At 38.5% G+C, this 16,503-nt stretch overlaps 1 protein-coding gene across 3 annotated transcripts in view; it reads left to right on the top strand.

Moving 5' to 3' along the window:
• The window catches only part of CCDC93 (coiled-coil domain containing 93), a 51,257-nt gene extending 36,625 nt beyond the window's left edge, over window positions 1-14,632 (top strand). For 2 of the 3 annotated variants that reach the window (XM_040603508.1, XM_040603509.1), the window contains 5 exons: window positions 2,540-2,622; window positions 6,854-6,891; window positions 8,264-8,348; window positions 12,143-12,256; window positions 13,437-14,632. In XM_040603508.1, coding sequence (XP_040459442.1) covers window positions 2,540-2,622; window positions 6,854-6,891; window positions 8,264-8,348; window positions 12,143-12,256; window positions 13,437-13,490 — 374 coding nt within the window. In that variant the 3' untranslated portion in view covers window positions 13,491-14,632. Of the gene's footprint in view, window positions 1-2,539; window positions 2,623-6,853; window positions 6,892-8,263; window positions 8,349-9,656; window positions 9,749-12,142; window positions 12,257-13,436 lie in introns of those variants that run through there. The other variant, XR_005829288.1, reaches the window with a different exon arrangement.
• The last annotated feature ends 1,871 nt before the right edge of the window (window positions 14,633-16,503 follow it).

The raw sequence follows: 16,503 nt of genomic DNA, 5'->3' as shown, positions 1-16,503 counted from the left end.
ATTGTTCCATTAAACTGTTAACAGACCAGTACACTTACTGGTGTATATTTAATGTAGCTTGTGTATTAGCATAAGCTAAAAAAAGTTTCTACCAAGGAGAACTAGCAAATGTTTTAAAGAACCTCTGCATTCGTTAAATATGTGTGTGAACCAAGCTCTTGAAGGTTGAGCAGTTCTAAATTGTTGTCTAACTTGGATTCAAATCCCTTGGCCTGGCGAGAGGCATCAGTAGTGACATAGTTGTGTGCTCTCTGCCACGTATGGTGTCTAACTCAATGCAGAGAATAATGCACTTAACTGAATACAAGTCCAGTATTTCTTTCCCACGGCTTTGCTTCTTATGTGCCATGCAGTTTATTTAAACAAGTCCAGCTATAAAGACAGTTTTGTTGTCTTGCATTACATTTTCGATAGATTGCTTTCTCTGTCATGTCTAAGAGAATTCAGACAAATAACCTATGGTCAGAGCATCTACCTGCTCAGAAGATGGAGGTTTCATTTATATACGAAGTACAGAAGGGATAAGGTCAAAGAGACTTCTTCAGCTTTGGGTGTAGATTTAAGGTGCCTTGAATTTTATGGGACTTCGTTTTCTGTAGCACAAAATGTGTGTAGTAACTTAGATAACACACTGCTCAGTTGTGGCCAGGAACCTGCATTGTACAGGTTGAGCTTTTGGAAATAAGAGCTGAAAATCTCTAGCAAGTCTTTCTGTGAATGGTGGTATTTTTTTTGAGGCTTTTCATTTAGCCAGATCCAGGCCATCTTCAGAGTTGCCAAAACCTGGTTTGTGTGGGGTTTTTGTTTGGTTGGGGTTTTTTTTAACTTTGATTCAAGGGGTGCTTCTTGTGATCTTCAGTGATGCCTTCCAACCTCTGATTCTGTACTGGAATGCTTTTAGGTGCCAGTATTCTGTGCTTTATTTTTGACCTAACTGATCCTCCTCCCTTGAAAACATTAAGCTGTGGTCGTAAGAGAGTAACTGAGGCTCTTGGCTCCTTCTTCCTCTTCTTTTTGTCTTGCCTTACGTGGGCCGTGGTGTGTGCCCGTAAGGCTCCAGAAGCTGGCACAACTTTCTAACTTGGTGGAAATCCTGAAAAGTTTTCTTCTGAATTGGTGTGTGGAATCCACTCATCAAAGATCTGTGACTACCAGAGCGGCTGCAAGAAAGGGAAGAGAAGGTTTTTCTCTTGGGAAAGGTGTCTTCCATTTGGCAGCAGTCCAGCAAAACCCAAACTGATTAAGACAGCACACCTGAAGTAAGCCTGTTGGTGATCTTTGTGCTCGTGCAGTTTTTCAAGGAGCAGCCTGATTCCAGCCCTTGGAAGAATCTTTGTGGGAACATGCAGAGCAGCCCTTATTAACTTGTCAACCTATCCCAAGCATTCTGGAATTCCTCGGTGCTTTCCTGCTCCTGGTACTCAGTAATGTAAAAGTGGAGGCTACAGTATGTGTATACCATGTGTCACAATCGCACTGTGGCAATGAGAAACCTCATTAGTCCCGAACGTGTCGCTACTGCAGCAGTAGCCACTGCTGGATTTCTGTCACTAAAAGATTTAGTTTCAAGCTGTGGGTTACCGTTGGGCTTCAGCTGGAGAACAGAATTGCAAAAATCGGTCAGGATTTCTTTAAAAATGTGGATGTTTAGTGACATTGTGATATGGGAAGGAGGTCATGCTGTCTGTAAATGGTTCCATTCAAAAACTTAGTCCAGCACATCGGTTCAGTAGAGATTTTATTTAAAGATGGCAACTTGTTACCTTTATAGTTTAATGTAATGACCACGATTTCACTCTGGTTTATCTTTTTTAACCCATACTTTTTTCCAGGTCAGTGGTTCTAGACAGTGCTTAACGTATTAACCATAATAATTTTTGCCAGCTGTCCTTCACTGTTGAACTTTTTTGGGGAATCACAAATATCTTGGGTTTCCTTAGGCACTGAAGAATGAAAGAATAGATGAATACTTAGTAGATTTGAGTATCAGTCATCATCTTGTAGGCCCAAAGGCAATGTATGTCTGAGCCTTACCTTCCCCACCAAGCTGTGACCAACGCCTGCTATCATAACCCAAACCAGACAGTGTTATTTCAGCATGAATAAACTGTAAGAAGAGAAAAAAGGCTTTGAAACGGTAAAAGCTTGCTTTGGGCATCTTGCACACGTGTAACTTGAAATATGTACTATAATGTAGCAGCACAGCAGACTGTATGGTGTAAGGGTGAAGCTTAGGAAGGAAGGGGGAAACAGACAGTAGTAAGGAAGCACAGCTAATAGTGCCAGCGTATGTTCACATAAAGGTCTGTCAGCAGTTGAGGCTAAATTTAAACACTGAGCTGTGGAGTTCTCATGAAATCTGATAGCTGCAAACCCTGCTGGAGATTTACATGCGGGGGAATATTCTTCTAGAATGTATTAAAGAGTGTGTTCTGTTATTGATAGTGGAAAATATGTTATATAAAGCCTATGAAGTATTCTTACAGATTCCATTTCACTTCATGCTCTTTTATTATTCTGCCCTTCTTTTTGTTTGCAGTTTCAGCAACTCACAAAGAAACGAAGCAGTTCTTTACCCTTTATAATACACTGGATGATAAGAAAGTATATTTGGAAAAGGAGGTAAGAAAATGTTATTACTGTTTTCTAAATATTCAGGCTGTGGAGGAGATAAATAGTTCTTACTTGGCTTTCACCTATATTCAGTCCTGTCAGAGTAGAGTTAACAGTCTTTAAGTAAAAATGAAACAACTGATTCATAAGAATATTTCTACTGTTGAGGGGGAAATGGTCTGTGTTGTAAAAGAAGTGCTATGAGTACAGTACTGCACATTGTGTTCACAAAACATGAGTAACCTTTGAGTAGCAGATATCTGTCTTGGTATCACAGGACCAAATTACCCTCTTTTTCTCTTTGGTCATCATCTTTTTATTATGAACCAATGCTACAGTCGGTAACTTGGGAGAGCAAATTCCAGCTGCTCAGCTGTCAGCAACATTAGAGTTAATTCTTGGGGTCTGAGCCTGCCTATGCTACAGTTGCTGGTGATTCTACTGGATCAGGATCAGAAGAGTAGTTTTCATGAAAGTCACTTGTTTTTTCCCATCCCCTCTCTCCCTGCTACATAGAGTTCACGTCTTTCTTGGGGATGACTTAATCAAGATATTGCAATTTTCTTTTTATACAATGGCAAGCATGTGACTTCAGTAAAGGAGAAATAGGAGCAGTCAAGACTCTAAAAAAAATTATGAAATTACTTTTAAAATACATAGTGCTTTGATACTTCAGCTTCTGTTTGTCCTAATAAAATAAGAACCAATTAGTTAGGCTTGCATTACTTTATATATATTTTAGTTTGTGAAACAAGCAATAGTCACATTTCTGACTGTGTAAATATACTTTATGTCCTGTTTTTGAAGATGCAAACCATTTCGTTCCTTTAAGCAGCTGATTGTAATACATGTGCTAGGTAGTTTTCAGTTTTCCAATTCAAAAAAGTCATTAGTTTATGTAGCTGCTTTAGAGGGTGTGCGATCCTGTCAGTTGCTTGTTGAAGGAGTAGGTTAAATACAGAAATATTCTTTGAACATTTAACCTATGCTGCATGTACTGTACCTGTGGTAGAACTGTGAGGAGAGGTAGTTGGGGGAGGGGGGGGAGCAGGAGGAACTTTTGGTGGGCAGCAGCCCTTCAGAATAATGTTAGGCATGTACAAGAGCATGTTCACTGGGGAAGAAAACCCTACTTCATCCGTTCCCGACTCTCCTACTTAGTTCTACAGTAACTGAGTACAGTATCCTTGCTTTCATTTTGAAAACCTTAAAAAGTACTCCATCTGAGTCTGCTGGAAAGCTCACCGATGTTCTACTTCTGTGCCGAACTTAATACCTTTTTGCTATGGCAAACATACGAAGCTGGGCTGCTTACAGATTTTTCTGGAGGCCAGGATGATGAAAAAACCCCCATGACCCAGCATACTTTTTTCATGCTACCGTTCTAAACCTTCCCCAGTTTACCCTGATAGAAGTATTTTAAGGTATGACTGCAGCGTCAGTGTAGATCTGGCTCTTTTATTTTGTGGAAAAGTACTATACTGTTCTATGAATGTTGTCAGAATCCAGGCTGCATCTCCATAAATTCAGAAGTACCTTCTGTGACCTAAGTGATTCAACAACACATGTAAATAATATATGTAAAACCATCTCAAGTTCTGTGCTGAATTGAGCCTTATGGCTTTTTTATTGGGGCAGGGTGTGTGTGTGTGTATATACATATATGTATATATATTTTTAGTTAGGTCAGTGAGCAGTACAAAGCAGGATCTTACCAAAGTTTAACCTGGGGTGAATTTGTCATGTGCTTTACCTAATTTCTGGGAGAGGTTTCAGTTCAAGATGAGACAGTGCCTACCTGATGGTCCCTAAGATACTCAAATTATCTTGGAATTAGTGGTGTAACTTTTTCATCTCCTGAAAAATACCATTATGAATTTTCCTTGAAAGTTTTCTTTAAAGCATCTATTTCTATCAAACCAACAGTGATGATACCATGCAGTGTCAGTTACATAGTGAATATTCTGGAACCCTAGCCGCAAAACTTGCGTGCCTGTGCAGGAGTGGGTGGTACAGTGGCTGGCAGTGGTCCTGGCAAATGCCTTACCTAAGTCTGTTAGATCAAGAGCTTCTTTTAGCTTCATGTCAATCACCAGAGAGGTCTAAATATCTTCTGATGCAGTCTTAACTTTGTTAAATGTATAATACAGTTGAGGTTTCCTTGTGTTGCTCTTAATATTATAATTAAGGTTTCGGCAAGTAAATATCTAGTAATGTACAAAAGATGCCTTTGGCATCTGTGCCTCATAAAGATTTCTGGAATATTCTTGTGCTAGTTCTTGTCTTCCCTCTGTTGCCCACCCCACCCCATCCCCCAACCCTTTCATAAAATACACTCAGCATAATTGCGTTAAAATAACAATAGCAGTAATTGTTATACAGTGGGATTTTGGCTGTAAAGGTTGTAGTTCTGACATGAAAGGTGTCTGTGTAGTTCAGGTGTTAATCGTATTCTGTGAAAGATTAATTTTTAAAATACTTTTAAACACTTTCTTTTTATATAATGCCTTTGACTTGGGATTTATACGCTAGTTTTGCTGTTTGTAATATAAGACATCAGCACTTTTACTGTACAGTAGTTGTGCAGTTACTTTTCATGACAGAATGTTTTGCAGTATAAACTGTAATTACATTACAATAAGCATGCATTTAAGAAATATCTTGAGGCAGGGATGTGGACTTAGCAAATATTGATGGGTCATGCAATAATTTCTTTCTTCTGAGTAACAGGAATTCTTAAGCATCTTAGCTGCCTCTGAGTCTGTTCAGAATTTGTTTGAATTTTTCAAAGAAAGGTCAGGAAAAACTACAGATTCTGCCATGCACGTGCTTGTCACTGTCTCATTTGGAAGATTTTAGATTTGGGAGAAAGCAGTTTAGCTTTCTGTAGCAGTGGGGCAAATGATTGATTCTGTTTGGAACACTTAGGTTTGCTTAGTACAGAACACTTTCAAATATTCATCAAAAGGAGAAACTGCTTGGAAGGTTTAACCACAGGTCTTGCAAGAAGTATTCAACACCAAGAAAGAATCACTTTAATTGCTACTTGGTGAATTTTAGTGCTCTCTGCAACTTATAGAAAGCAGGAAAAAATCAAGGTGGTTACATAGAATATGCTCCACATGTAGTTTAAATAGTTGGAGGAGTTTGTAGGGAGCGCAACAAAATATTCCTGTGACACGGTTACAAATTTCTGTTTCTATCTTGATTCAGTGCAAGGTTAGGATCCTACAAGAGAAGCCATACACATGAAATGCTATTCTGTATTTTTTAGAAGTTAATCTTGTAACAGCCTGTAAAATACATATAAGCCAAGCGAGTAATGATGCATAGCTCTTTGGAAACCTTTAAAACTTTTGCACAATGAAAACTGTGCAGAAATTCACCCGTTCCTGGCATGCTTGTTGTCTTTATGGTATTGTGTGGAGATACTGGTTCCAGTCTCTGAAGCAAAAGTTGGGGTGTATGTGGTGGTTTGTGGTTTTTGTTTTTTTTCCTCCCCCCTTGCCTCTCCAATGCAATGCTTTGCTTTAGATTGGTGCTCTTGTTGCAGCTTCTTGACAGAGCTAAGCTGCTAATAGCTTCAAAACCAGCATCTTCAGTACTGTTAATACAATCTGGGTTTCGTTTGGGCAGTGAGGAGTTACTGCTTAGTTCTTGGTTTTGTGGGATTTTTTTTGTTTGTTTGGGGTGGTTTTTAGAATATATTTCTGCATTTGCTATCCTGTTTTGGCTTGTAAGCATAAGTCAGGGATATGCCTAAGTGAAACAGTTCTGCTTTATCACTACAAGTAAGACTAATTACGCAAACCTAACAGCCACAACATATGCTTGTGCACTGTCACTGTTGAGCACTGGATGAGTACCTGTTAAGTTACTTACATGTCAAGTTTCAACACATGTTGAACACATTTATACACCGTTTTACCTCATTGCTTTAGCTTGGAAAGTCATCACACTAGAAAATTCTCAGTGGTGTAATTGGGTGTCGGTGAAACTAAAAATCTCAGTTGTGGTCCAAGGCTTCTGGTTTCTGCGGCCCCTCCACTGGGATAGATTTTACTAATATGAAAGGATTGTGGTTTCTCTTCTGAAAAAGCTCATGGTGATTTTTCATACAACTGGCTGCTTGTCAGAGCAAAATCTACGTAGTCAATTTTCTAAACTAAATTTCATTTTATTGAAATCTCATACCAGAAAGGAAAAATGTGTATTTTCTTCTTTTTTTTCTAATTCACAGGTTAACTTACTGAATTCTATTCATGACAACTTCCATCAGTAAGTAATGGTCCTTTTTCTCTTGGTAGTTGCAATAAGTAGTACAGTTAGTTGGAAAAATGGCAGTGGGCATGAGTTATAGAGACTCATAGAGAATTGTTGGAAGTTTTTATGAACGTAAACTCCTATTAACTCTGTTTAAGCCAATGTTTGGGGAATCACGGACTTGGAAATGCCTAACTTCTATAGCCAACATATGTTTTTAATATGTGGCTCTTCAGCTGCAGATGTGGAAAGAAATTATTCAGTCATAATTTCCCTGGCATTAATTTAAATATTTTTCTCAGTTTTGTGAAGTTGTGGTTATTAGATTAGTTACAAAACACTAGGCTCAGACATATTTCAAGACACGTTTATTATGAACTAACTCTATATTTAAAGGTTTCGTTATAGTGTGAAGTCTTTACGTAAAATCATGGTTCCCTGGGAAGTTTGAGGTCAAAGATCCATCTATGGTGCAACTGGTGGTTATTTTTCTCTGGGTTTTTTTGACTTCAGAAAAAATCCAGTATGAATTTTTGTCACAGCAGTACAGTTCAGGAGTGTCATGGGGGAGGACATGGTGATTTAATAGTTTTAAACAATTCTTGCTATTATATCTTTTTGTAATTCTGCTGTGAAATTCTGAGCTTCTCTTTTTTCTTGTGTCCTGTGTTGGTCAGAAATTTCGATATTCGTATGATTTAATTTTTTCCTCCCCTATTGTGATATCTAAAAGCTTAACTTAATTACTGGGTTTTGTTGTAACTATTTCCGATGTTTTTCTTTTGCAGCAGGGATTGTAGATTTGTTTTGCTCAGTGATGAGATTCTTTTGATTCTGTCTAGGCAGTAGAAACCAATGCTGTAATTGACAGCTGGGTTTTAGATTAGTTTTCTGTTGGGTGGGTGTGCGGGGATGATTGTATTTTCTTTGATTTATTTTTCTTCATAATGTTTAAGACATGTTACAAGTCTAAAACCACATCTGGGCTTTCCCTGTTAAGAAAAAAATTTTTTTTTTTTAGAGTATTTTCTGATTTCCTAGTCTTCTCCTAGTTTTCTTGATATTCACAACAGCTGCTATTCTTAAAAGTTTGTGCTTTTAGTTAGTTAATAGCTAATTGTTTTTGTACAATATAGGAGAGAAAGGAACAGACTTTAACTGACAGGGAGAACACTTCTGGTGAGCTCTGTAGTCTCTGTTCCCCTCTCTTTGATAGTTTATACCAGTGGAAGAGCTGTACTGTTACCTGAAGTCAGTGATTAAAAAGATGAATTGTTACACAGCGCACTCAGCAATGTGACTTCTTGGACATCGGTAAATATGCAAGACCGCTGTAGATGACGTGTTGTCCCACATCCCTGTCAGTTGTTACCTTTTTTCTTTCCAGAGCAATGGCATCTTCTGGTTCTCGTGAGCAGTTTTTACGGCAGATGGAGCAGATTGTAGAAGGCATCAAACAGAATCGAATGAAGGTCTGAGATTCTTCTCGCTTTCTTTGCCAGAACTTGGGATTTAATTTCAGAAAAGCCTGTGTGTGGAGAAATCCACTACGTGAGGTGCAAATTAAGCAAGCAACTAACAATTACTGTTTCTTTTCACATTCTTAAGAAACTTCTCACTGCTAGAATTGTAAGGAATAGAGTAGAAAAGAGGTATTGTAACACCTCTCTGCTGACAGGAAGCTTATACCCCGTAACTTCACTATTGCCGCTGTAGTGATTTAGATACTTGAAACGGCTGTATGTGACTGAAGTCAGTGAGAACTCTTCCATTTGGATTGCACGGGTGCAGTCAGACCTGTGTCCCAGGCACGGTTTCTCAGGCAGCTGGAGCTGATTGAAGCTGCTTTCTGCTGCTGAGGAGGGTCAGCAGCACCTCCCAGAGTCCCAGCCATCAGCTGCCTTTGGCCCGGTCGCAGGGCTCATCTGATGCTGTGTTGAGTCAACTCAGGTGTTTTCGTTCTTTTTTATTAGAAAAGGCAAAGCATTGCTGGTGAGCGTGTTGTGTCCGTGGTGCAAATGAAGGGGGTTTGTGGGTCAGCAGAGCCCCAGTGCTCGTGCAGAGAAGACAAAACTGTTCCTGGTAACATTTGGGGGCTGTTCTGTAAAAGCACAGCCTCAGTGGACTTGGTTAAGTGGTCTTGGGGCAGTGCAAGCATGAGGTCCAGCAGCTGATCCACATAAAGCTGTCTACAGGCTTTTGCACATTTGCACACAAAGAATAGGCTTAAGTACTTGGTAATGGTAGTTGGTAACTTGTAGCTATTGTGGTGTTTCACTCTTTTATTTTCATAAGTGAACATATCCATAGTTTCCCAAGTCCGGTAAGGGGGCTCTGAGATGCTTTTCTCTATAGAGCCAGAAAATTCTTGGTAGTGGATTATAGCTGTTCTTTATTTGAGTTTAAATGGAAGTATGATAGACCGTGACTCAATATATACTAGAGTGTGTACTGAAAGTGTGGTCTGTCCAGGTATTGGGCTCTTTTTATCCCGATAGCTAAACAGAAACTTCAAGTACAAAATATAAGTATGTGTATATAGAAAAACCAGAATGGGATGCAACTCAAGCTGTTATAAAGCTTTTTTCCCTAATAAACTCTACTATAAAAATATGACATTTACTATAGACTGCTGTGTTTGAGGTGGCTAGTTCATTGCCTTTTTTTGCAATGAATTATTTTTATTTGCTTGACCTCTTATTTTCAGAGAGGAAAAATTGACAGCAGAAAGAATAGTGATATTGGTGGTTGTATGTATGGATCATCTTTCTGTCTTCAAGGTTGTTGACATAATGAGTGACTCAGCATCAAACTGAGATTATGAAAATACTTTTGAACAGTGCAATTCTGACTAGTGAAGATGAGCTTGAAGGTAGTTACATTTCTTTCTTTTGGTGGAATGACGTTATTTCAATTGCTGCAGCAAGCAACCACCCCAAATTGAAACTGTCCAGGAATTCAGTGTTTTGTTTTCTGTTTTATCCTCTGTTATGCACACAGAAATGGGTAACAGCACAGCAAATGCAAGGAGTGAAAGCAGACAGAGTCTGCTGTGACTTACTGTGGGCTCTTGCAAATTTTGAAGTTCATAAAATCATTCTGGACTGTATTATTGTGTTCTCAAATGGAATCAAAAGTTTCAGATGCTTCTTGCAAGAGGGAAGTGAATGGGAGCTATAATGTGAGATGGCTTATTATTTTGGGGGAAAATACAACTTCAGCATCTCTGATGATTACTGAAAGCAGTGGCAGCTCACATAGCTTGTGCTGTATTCCTGCACTAGCAGTTTGGCCACTGGCATATTGTGGGAGAGGTCACAAGTGACAATTTATTCCTAGATTTAGGTGTCTGGATCAGCAAAAGGTGGCAGTTACAATTAAGGAGAAAAACAAGTTTCTGAATGAGAAAGCTAAGTTCATTCTCAATTCAGAGAAAAAATTGTTATGATGGAGTAGACAATCATTTAGTACCTTCTGACAGTTGATTTCTCAATGCCAGTGAAGATACTGACAACACATGGATGCAAAGAAAGTTTTAACAGTTTGCTTGGTTCCTTGGGGAGCAGCTGTGCAGCAAAAGGGAAGGTTTTCTTATTCTTCCCCTAGGAAATGTCTGTTGGGTGACTTTCAACAGACAGGCTAGTCGTATACTGCAGGGATTATTCAGCCCAGTGATAATTTGGTCTTACCTATTTGATTTCTGTCTGAAGTGCATTAGAAGTGCTCACAGTCAGTTTCACAATTCACTCCTAAAAGTGCATCCACTTCAGTTGTTTTCTGTACAGCCCTGAAGACCTTATGCCTGAAGAGACGTTTCAGTGTTCAAAGCCCATCATACTGTAACCGCATCATAAAAGGCCTAAGGAGAAACTGGACATACTTGTTATGAGGGCCAGTAACTTGTGAATAAGCAGTTGAGTGTGATTACAGATATTCATGAGGCTGTCCCAAGGACAGAGGAGGGAGGAGTATGTCAAGGGATTTGTCATAGTCAATGCATAAGGGAAGCAATTTATCCAAGGGTGGTAATCCTTACCCCTTTACAAGAATTTAGTTCCTAAGTGTTTCAGCAATGCTGGTTTTAGCCTCATCTTAAAGGAATGGGATGCATGTGATAATGTTTTGGGTTTTTTTTTTTTTCTGCATTAACACATTTGATGCTGTTTCTTCCTCAGGCATAACTTTAAAAACCTGCTGGCCCTGATGAGTTATGTTAGGAGAGATTCCCTGGTGTTCTAGACAGCAGCTGGCTTTGTAAAGGAGACTTATCTTGTTAGCAGTGTTCATACCCAGAGAAGGTTGGGCATCTGCTCATTTCTTTTAGGTATAAGAATCATACACTATCAATGTTGATGTATAAATCTAGAAATGCAACAAGTTCTGCTGCTGTGGAATTACCTGCATGTTTGAGTTTTCCATTATTCTTGCAGGTTTTGGAATTGCATTTTTCCCTGTCAAAATTTAGGAGGTGAAAGCCTGTCAGAGAGAATGCAGAAATAATTTTGGGGGAGAGGAATGCAACAGGAATTTCTTATGGGGTTGTGCCCTAGCACCAGAGGGAGGGACGGAAAACATTTTCTTTAGACAAGCAGCAAACTTGCCCGTGATGCTGTAATGGAAGAACTTCATTAGAACTACCCTGGAGAGGAAAGCAGTCTGTTCTATATAGTAAGAACCAATCCCCTTCACATTTAGGGATTTAAATTGTTTGACACAACTTTTGGCACAAAGAGAAAAGATAAGATATTCTTACAATACCACAGAGGTATACACATTCTTGTAAGACCACATAAGTGTGCGTCTTGAGCTAATACAGCATTGCATAGGAAGGCAAAGATGTCTTCTGCCCTCAGTTTGATACAACTCACAACTAAAACAAGATCTCAGTGTTGCATCAAAAAACTTTTTATTCTTTTTTCTTTTTTTTTTTTTTTACATTACTTTCACTGTGTCATCATTGCAGTAGGATTGTTCAGTGAGCAAGATTCCTGTGATGTGAGCCTTAGTTTAATTCTAAATGATACTTATAGTGCCACTGGTACCGAGACTTCAGCATTAGGTTTCTAATCTTTTTTCTTTTTTTTTTTTTTTTTTTTAAAGATCTGGCCTAAATGTTTGTCTCATTTGAAGTGCAAGCCAGGGGTTTAATTCATGAAGCATCTGTCTCCCTTTGTCTATTATAGATAGTTGTTCCTTATGCAGTATATACGTGTGTGTGTATTCCTTATGCAGTGTATCGTCTCTTATCCTTCCTGTACACTAACAGATGGAAAAGAAGAAGCAAGAAAATAAAATGCGAAGAGACCAGTTGAATGATGAATACTTAGAGCTTCTAGAGAAACAGAGGCTTTACTTTAAAACAGTGAAAGAATTTAAAGAGGTAGGAATATTTTTGCTAATGTAAACTATGAAGTGTTCAGTTACCCATTTTGGCTTGACTTGTGCATTAATACTGATAGAACATTTATCACACCATGTTTATGGTGTCTCTTCGTGATTATCTCCACATGATTCTTGGACTCTGAATTAAATTCTGGAAATCCTTTTTTCCCTGATAGACTAACACCCTTCCATGTTACAGGGGAAGGATAATTTGTTACTGAGCAAGTTGTATATTTAGGTTTCCAGATGGAATCTCTTGGAGATCTATGAGCAGTTAAGTATTGGAGCAAAGAGTTGTGGAAATGTGTGTGAATAAAGGAGGGAATCTGGAGTCTCAGTAGTTATAAATACCTTTAGGAACCAGCCTTGTTTTCTTAACTACTGTGAAAGCACTGTTTAACACTTCATTGATTTAGCCTTTCCTGAGCTTTTCATCATCATGTGCTTCTGTTAATTATTGTCTCCATGATAACAAATGACAAAGTAGTACTGTCAGGCAGAATTGTCATTTGGCTTCAGATGTTCGAGGAAAAACATCTTTTCATAATTTGTTCTGGGAGAGTTTCTTTCTGTTCCATTCGGACAGTACTCTGGGAGAATAACAGGGACTGTTTAGCTACTATTCTGATACACAGAATGTTGTGTCCTAGTTGCAGAAGTTAGGTGGAAGTTGCGGTTGTTGTTGGGGGACATAAGTAAGCCATTTTTCTTCCACTGCCTTGTGAGGGAACTTCTACTCAACCTTGCTGTCCTTTGAAATCATTGAAGTCATGGTTATGGTACTGAAAACAGGTGGTACGTACTTAGGTAAATACATTTCTGAACCTAGAGTGTTCCCCGAACACTTAACTTTGAAAACTATCTAGTCAAGTTCAGATCTCCTAAAAGTAATGTCAATTGCAGATTTATTCAGCTTACAAGTAAAAAGGTGGATTTGCTTTAGCTACTTGTAACAACTTAAGACAAATGGTCAAGCAGCATTCCTTTTGGCTGGAATGTCACAATGTTTAATGAATATTACCATTGGAATAACATCCTGGATGAACTGGAATTATCTTCAGCTCATCACTCACTCCGTTTTGGAGATCTTTCAAAATGAAAGGGTTCAGTTTTGCTGATGTGAAGAAATAACTAGTTAAGAGCAACTACCTCCTCTTCTGTTCACTTTCTGTTAACAGGAATGCCGTAAGAATGAAATGCTGCTGTCCAAGCTGCAAGCCAGTTGTTCCTGAAGAACTCCAGCTGGTGAAGCCTATAGATGATTGTTCAGTCCACTGAATCTCTCTTGTGAGGTGACAGTTATAACTGCAATGTAGATATATATAGGTATATATAAAAAATGTATACACACAGATGTAAAAATCTGGGGTTTTTTCCAGTATGTATTCAGTTTTACATTCCTTCATGACATGGTTGTATTATTCATTATTGCCTCCACTACACAGTAAAGAGTTAACGCAGTACAGAAATAGAAATATTGTCTAATTTTATTTATTTGGGTTTGGGTTTTCTTCCACAGTAAGAACAATGGAGATGGTTTTTTGGTTGGAGATATTTTTTGCGCTTTAACACTGAATTAGGTCAAGATTCTGGAATAAGTAGATACGTACTGTGTAACATGTCCAGCACCGCAAGATGAGCACTGCATTATGCAGTGGTTTGTTAATTTTGGCCAAAAACCTCCACAGAATGAGATTCTTGAAACTCTCTTCACCAGCTAGTAACTTCACATTATATTAATTTACACTCTAGCCATAGATGAGATTCCAAAGGATAAAAATTAATTTCTAATGGTTAAAACATAAGAAAATGGGAACCTGCCTTGCATAATTCCTGGTGTAAAATTATAGATCTCTATTTTTATAAAGTCTAGCTGTTGTATAAATTTCTTTGAAATTACATTTTTATATATAGAGAGCGTGCTTGTTAAATTAATAGCTCCAGGAAAAAACACCTTAATCACTAGGACTATCATGTTACCTCTGGCTGGGATGAAAATCAAAGCCTGCGTTACCTGTAATATAATGAAGATAAAGATTCAGACGTTCTGCTCAAATGAACTGATGGCTCACCTCCGAAGACAACAACCTATTTACCCTGCTGAAGATTTTCCCTTGAAAGTTTAGAAACTTTGTGGAGCACTTTCTGAAACATTTTTATATCTGTATATACAGTATTTTATAATTCAAACAGTTGCTTTTTGTACTTAACACCAGGATTTTGGACTGACTTCTTAATGTACATCTTAATCGCAGGACATCTTTCCTTCAGGAGAAGGAAAACCATGTTCTTTTTTCCCAGTAACACTGATGACAGTCCTGTTTGATTACTTTCTATGGCAGCGAATATAAAAATAAAGAACGTTTGGAATCCAGTGACCTGCTATTGTGTTTTTCAGGTGGAACTTGCTTTAGGAGCCTTAGTATGTTTTTGAATTACAAGTGCATTAAAAGATGAATTGTGTCAATATTCGCTCATAAGGATGTTTTCATCTGTCACATTAAACAGCAGTCGGTAACATTTTGTTTTCCATTGCTGCTTTTGGTAAGCTTGGTGTTTAGGTGTTTGGTACAAACTATCGAACCTTTTATATGCAGAGGAGGTCCATGGAAGGTTATACTTGTCTTCTATAAGCATCTGTTTACGATACAGAATTCTCAGCGGAGATGTACAATACCTGATTCCACTCCTTTTGAATATAACGGAAGGTTTGATATTAGCATGTGGGTTTATACAAACTCTGTAGCATTGCCAACGGAGAAGCATAGGCAGTTGTTAAGCCTTGCTGCATAAGGAGATCGTTGGTGCTCTGTCCAGGTAAAATGCACGCAGTGAGCTACCAGAACTGTGGTAGACCAGGTTCGGTGTGATGTACCCTCTCATAAATGAGACTCTGGCTTTGTGCCAAGTGGAACACCTTTCCTGTTCCTTCAGTACAAACAGAAAGAAAAACTTTATAATGAGCCAGCTTGTACCTTACTCCCCCATACTAGTTAGCGACTGAATATATACGGGCTGCTCCTCTTGTATCTATTCAAAAAGCCAGTCTTCCTAAAGCTGGAGAAATAATGAAGGCAAAATTATACTCGGAGTACATTCAAAGAAATCAAAAATTACATTCAGAGTTCCTTCAAAGCAGGATATTTGCACTGGGTGCTACTTGCAGACTTTCTGTAGTCAGCTTTGATATCAGGAGACAGTCTGCAGCACCAAGATAACCTGTCTGTGAATTCAAGCTGTGGTGTATTTGCATACCATGCACTTCTAAAGAAAACAAAAACTTGAATGGACGACATTTCAATTGGGTTTATGATTTTCATGAAAATTGCTTTACTATGGAACAGAATTTCCTAGGTAGGGTAAGTAATGAATTCACATGTAGAATAAATGATGTGATTTTGTTCAGTATAACACTAAATGCTTACCTGCTACACACACAGTCACCTGGAAACTTCAACATGGAATATATAAAAACATCAGTTCCATTGCTCTAGCAAGGACTTGGTGATTTTGACAAAGATGTAAATCTGGGGTTTGTGAAGACCCAGTTTTTGCTCATAGAAAATAAATCTGAGTCCAGATTGTAACTTACCCTAATGAGTCCATTTCTTTCTACAGTAGATTGAAACCCAGGGCAGATGGACGTTTTTATCTTTGCTTTCAGGTTCTAATGTGAAAAAGAGAGGAAAGAGGCTGGAGAGGTATGAAAAAAGTTTTATCATCTGTTCCTTGCTTTCTGCGGCAGGCTGTTTGTGCCGGGGGTATCATTTCTTCTGGGAGGCACCAAAATGAGAGAGGCACCTCTACTAACAGCCGGCTTTGTTCCTCCTGTGCTTAAGCTGATGACTGTCAGGCTTAGCCTCTAGATCAGGCTGTCTCCAGTCAGTTCTGGTGTGGAGGAACAAGTATGCGTCATGCTATGGCTGCTTGTGGGATGGGGATTTTGGGGAATGCTCTGCAGTTATAAACATGACAGTCCTGCTAAACAGAAACAATTGAGTTAAATTTGGCTTTCAGTAAAATAATGACAGCTGTTTAACAAAGTGAAGGGCAGTGTCAGGAGGTAACTTCTAAGTGGAGCTTGCAAAGTAAGGAGAGCAGTACTTTGAAGTGATTATTTTCCTTTAAGTTGGTAAGTTTAATGTGTACCATGTCTTTGTGGAGATGTAAAGTCTTTGCATAATTACTGTGTTCATTTTTTTGATCTACAGAATTAAAAATATTTTTAACGCCCACAGTTTGATT

Source organism: Falco naumanni, chromosome 8 (genome assembly GCF_017639655.2).
Source record: "Falco naumanni isolate bFalNau1 chromosome 8, bFalNau1.pat, whole genome shotgun sequence".
Classification (NCBI taxonomy): domain Eukaryota; kingdom Metazoa; phylum Chordata; class Aves; order Falconiformes; family Falconidae; genus Falco; species Falco naumanni.
This window is presented reverse-complemented; position numbering and strand designations above follow the sequence as displayed.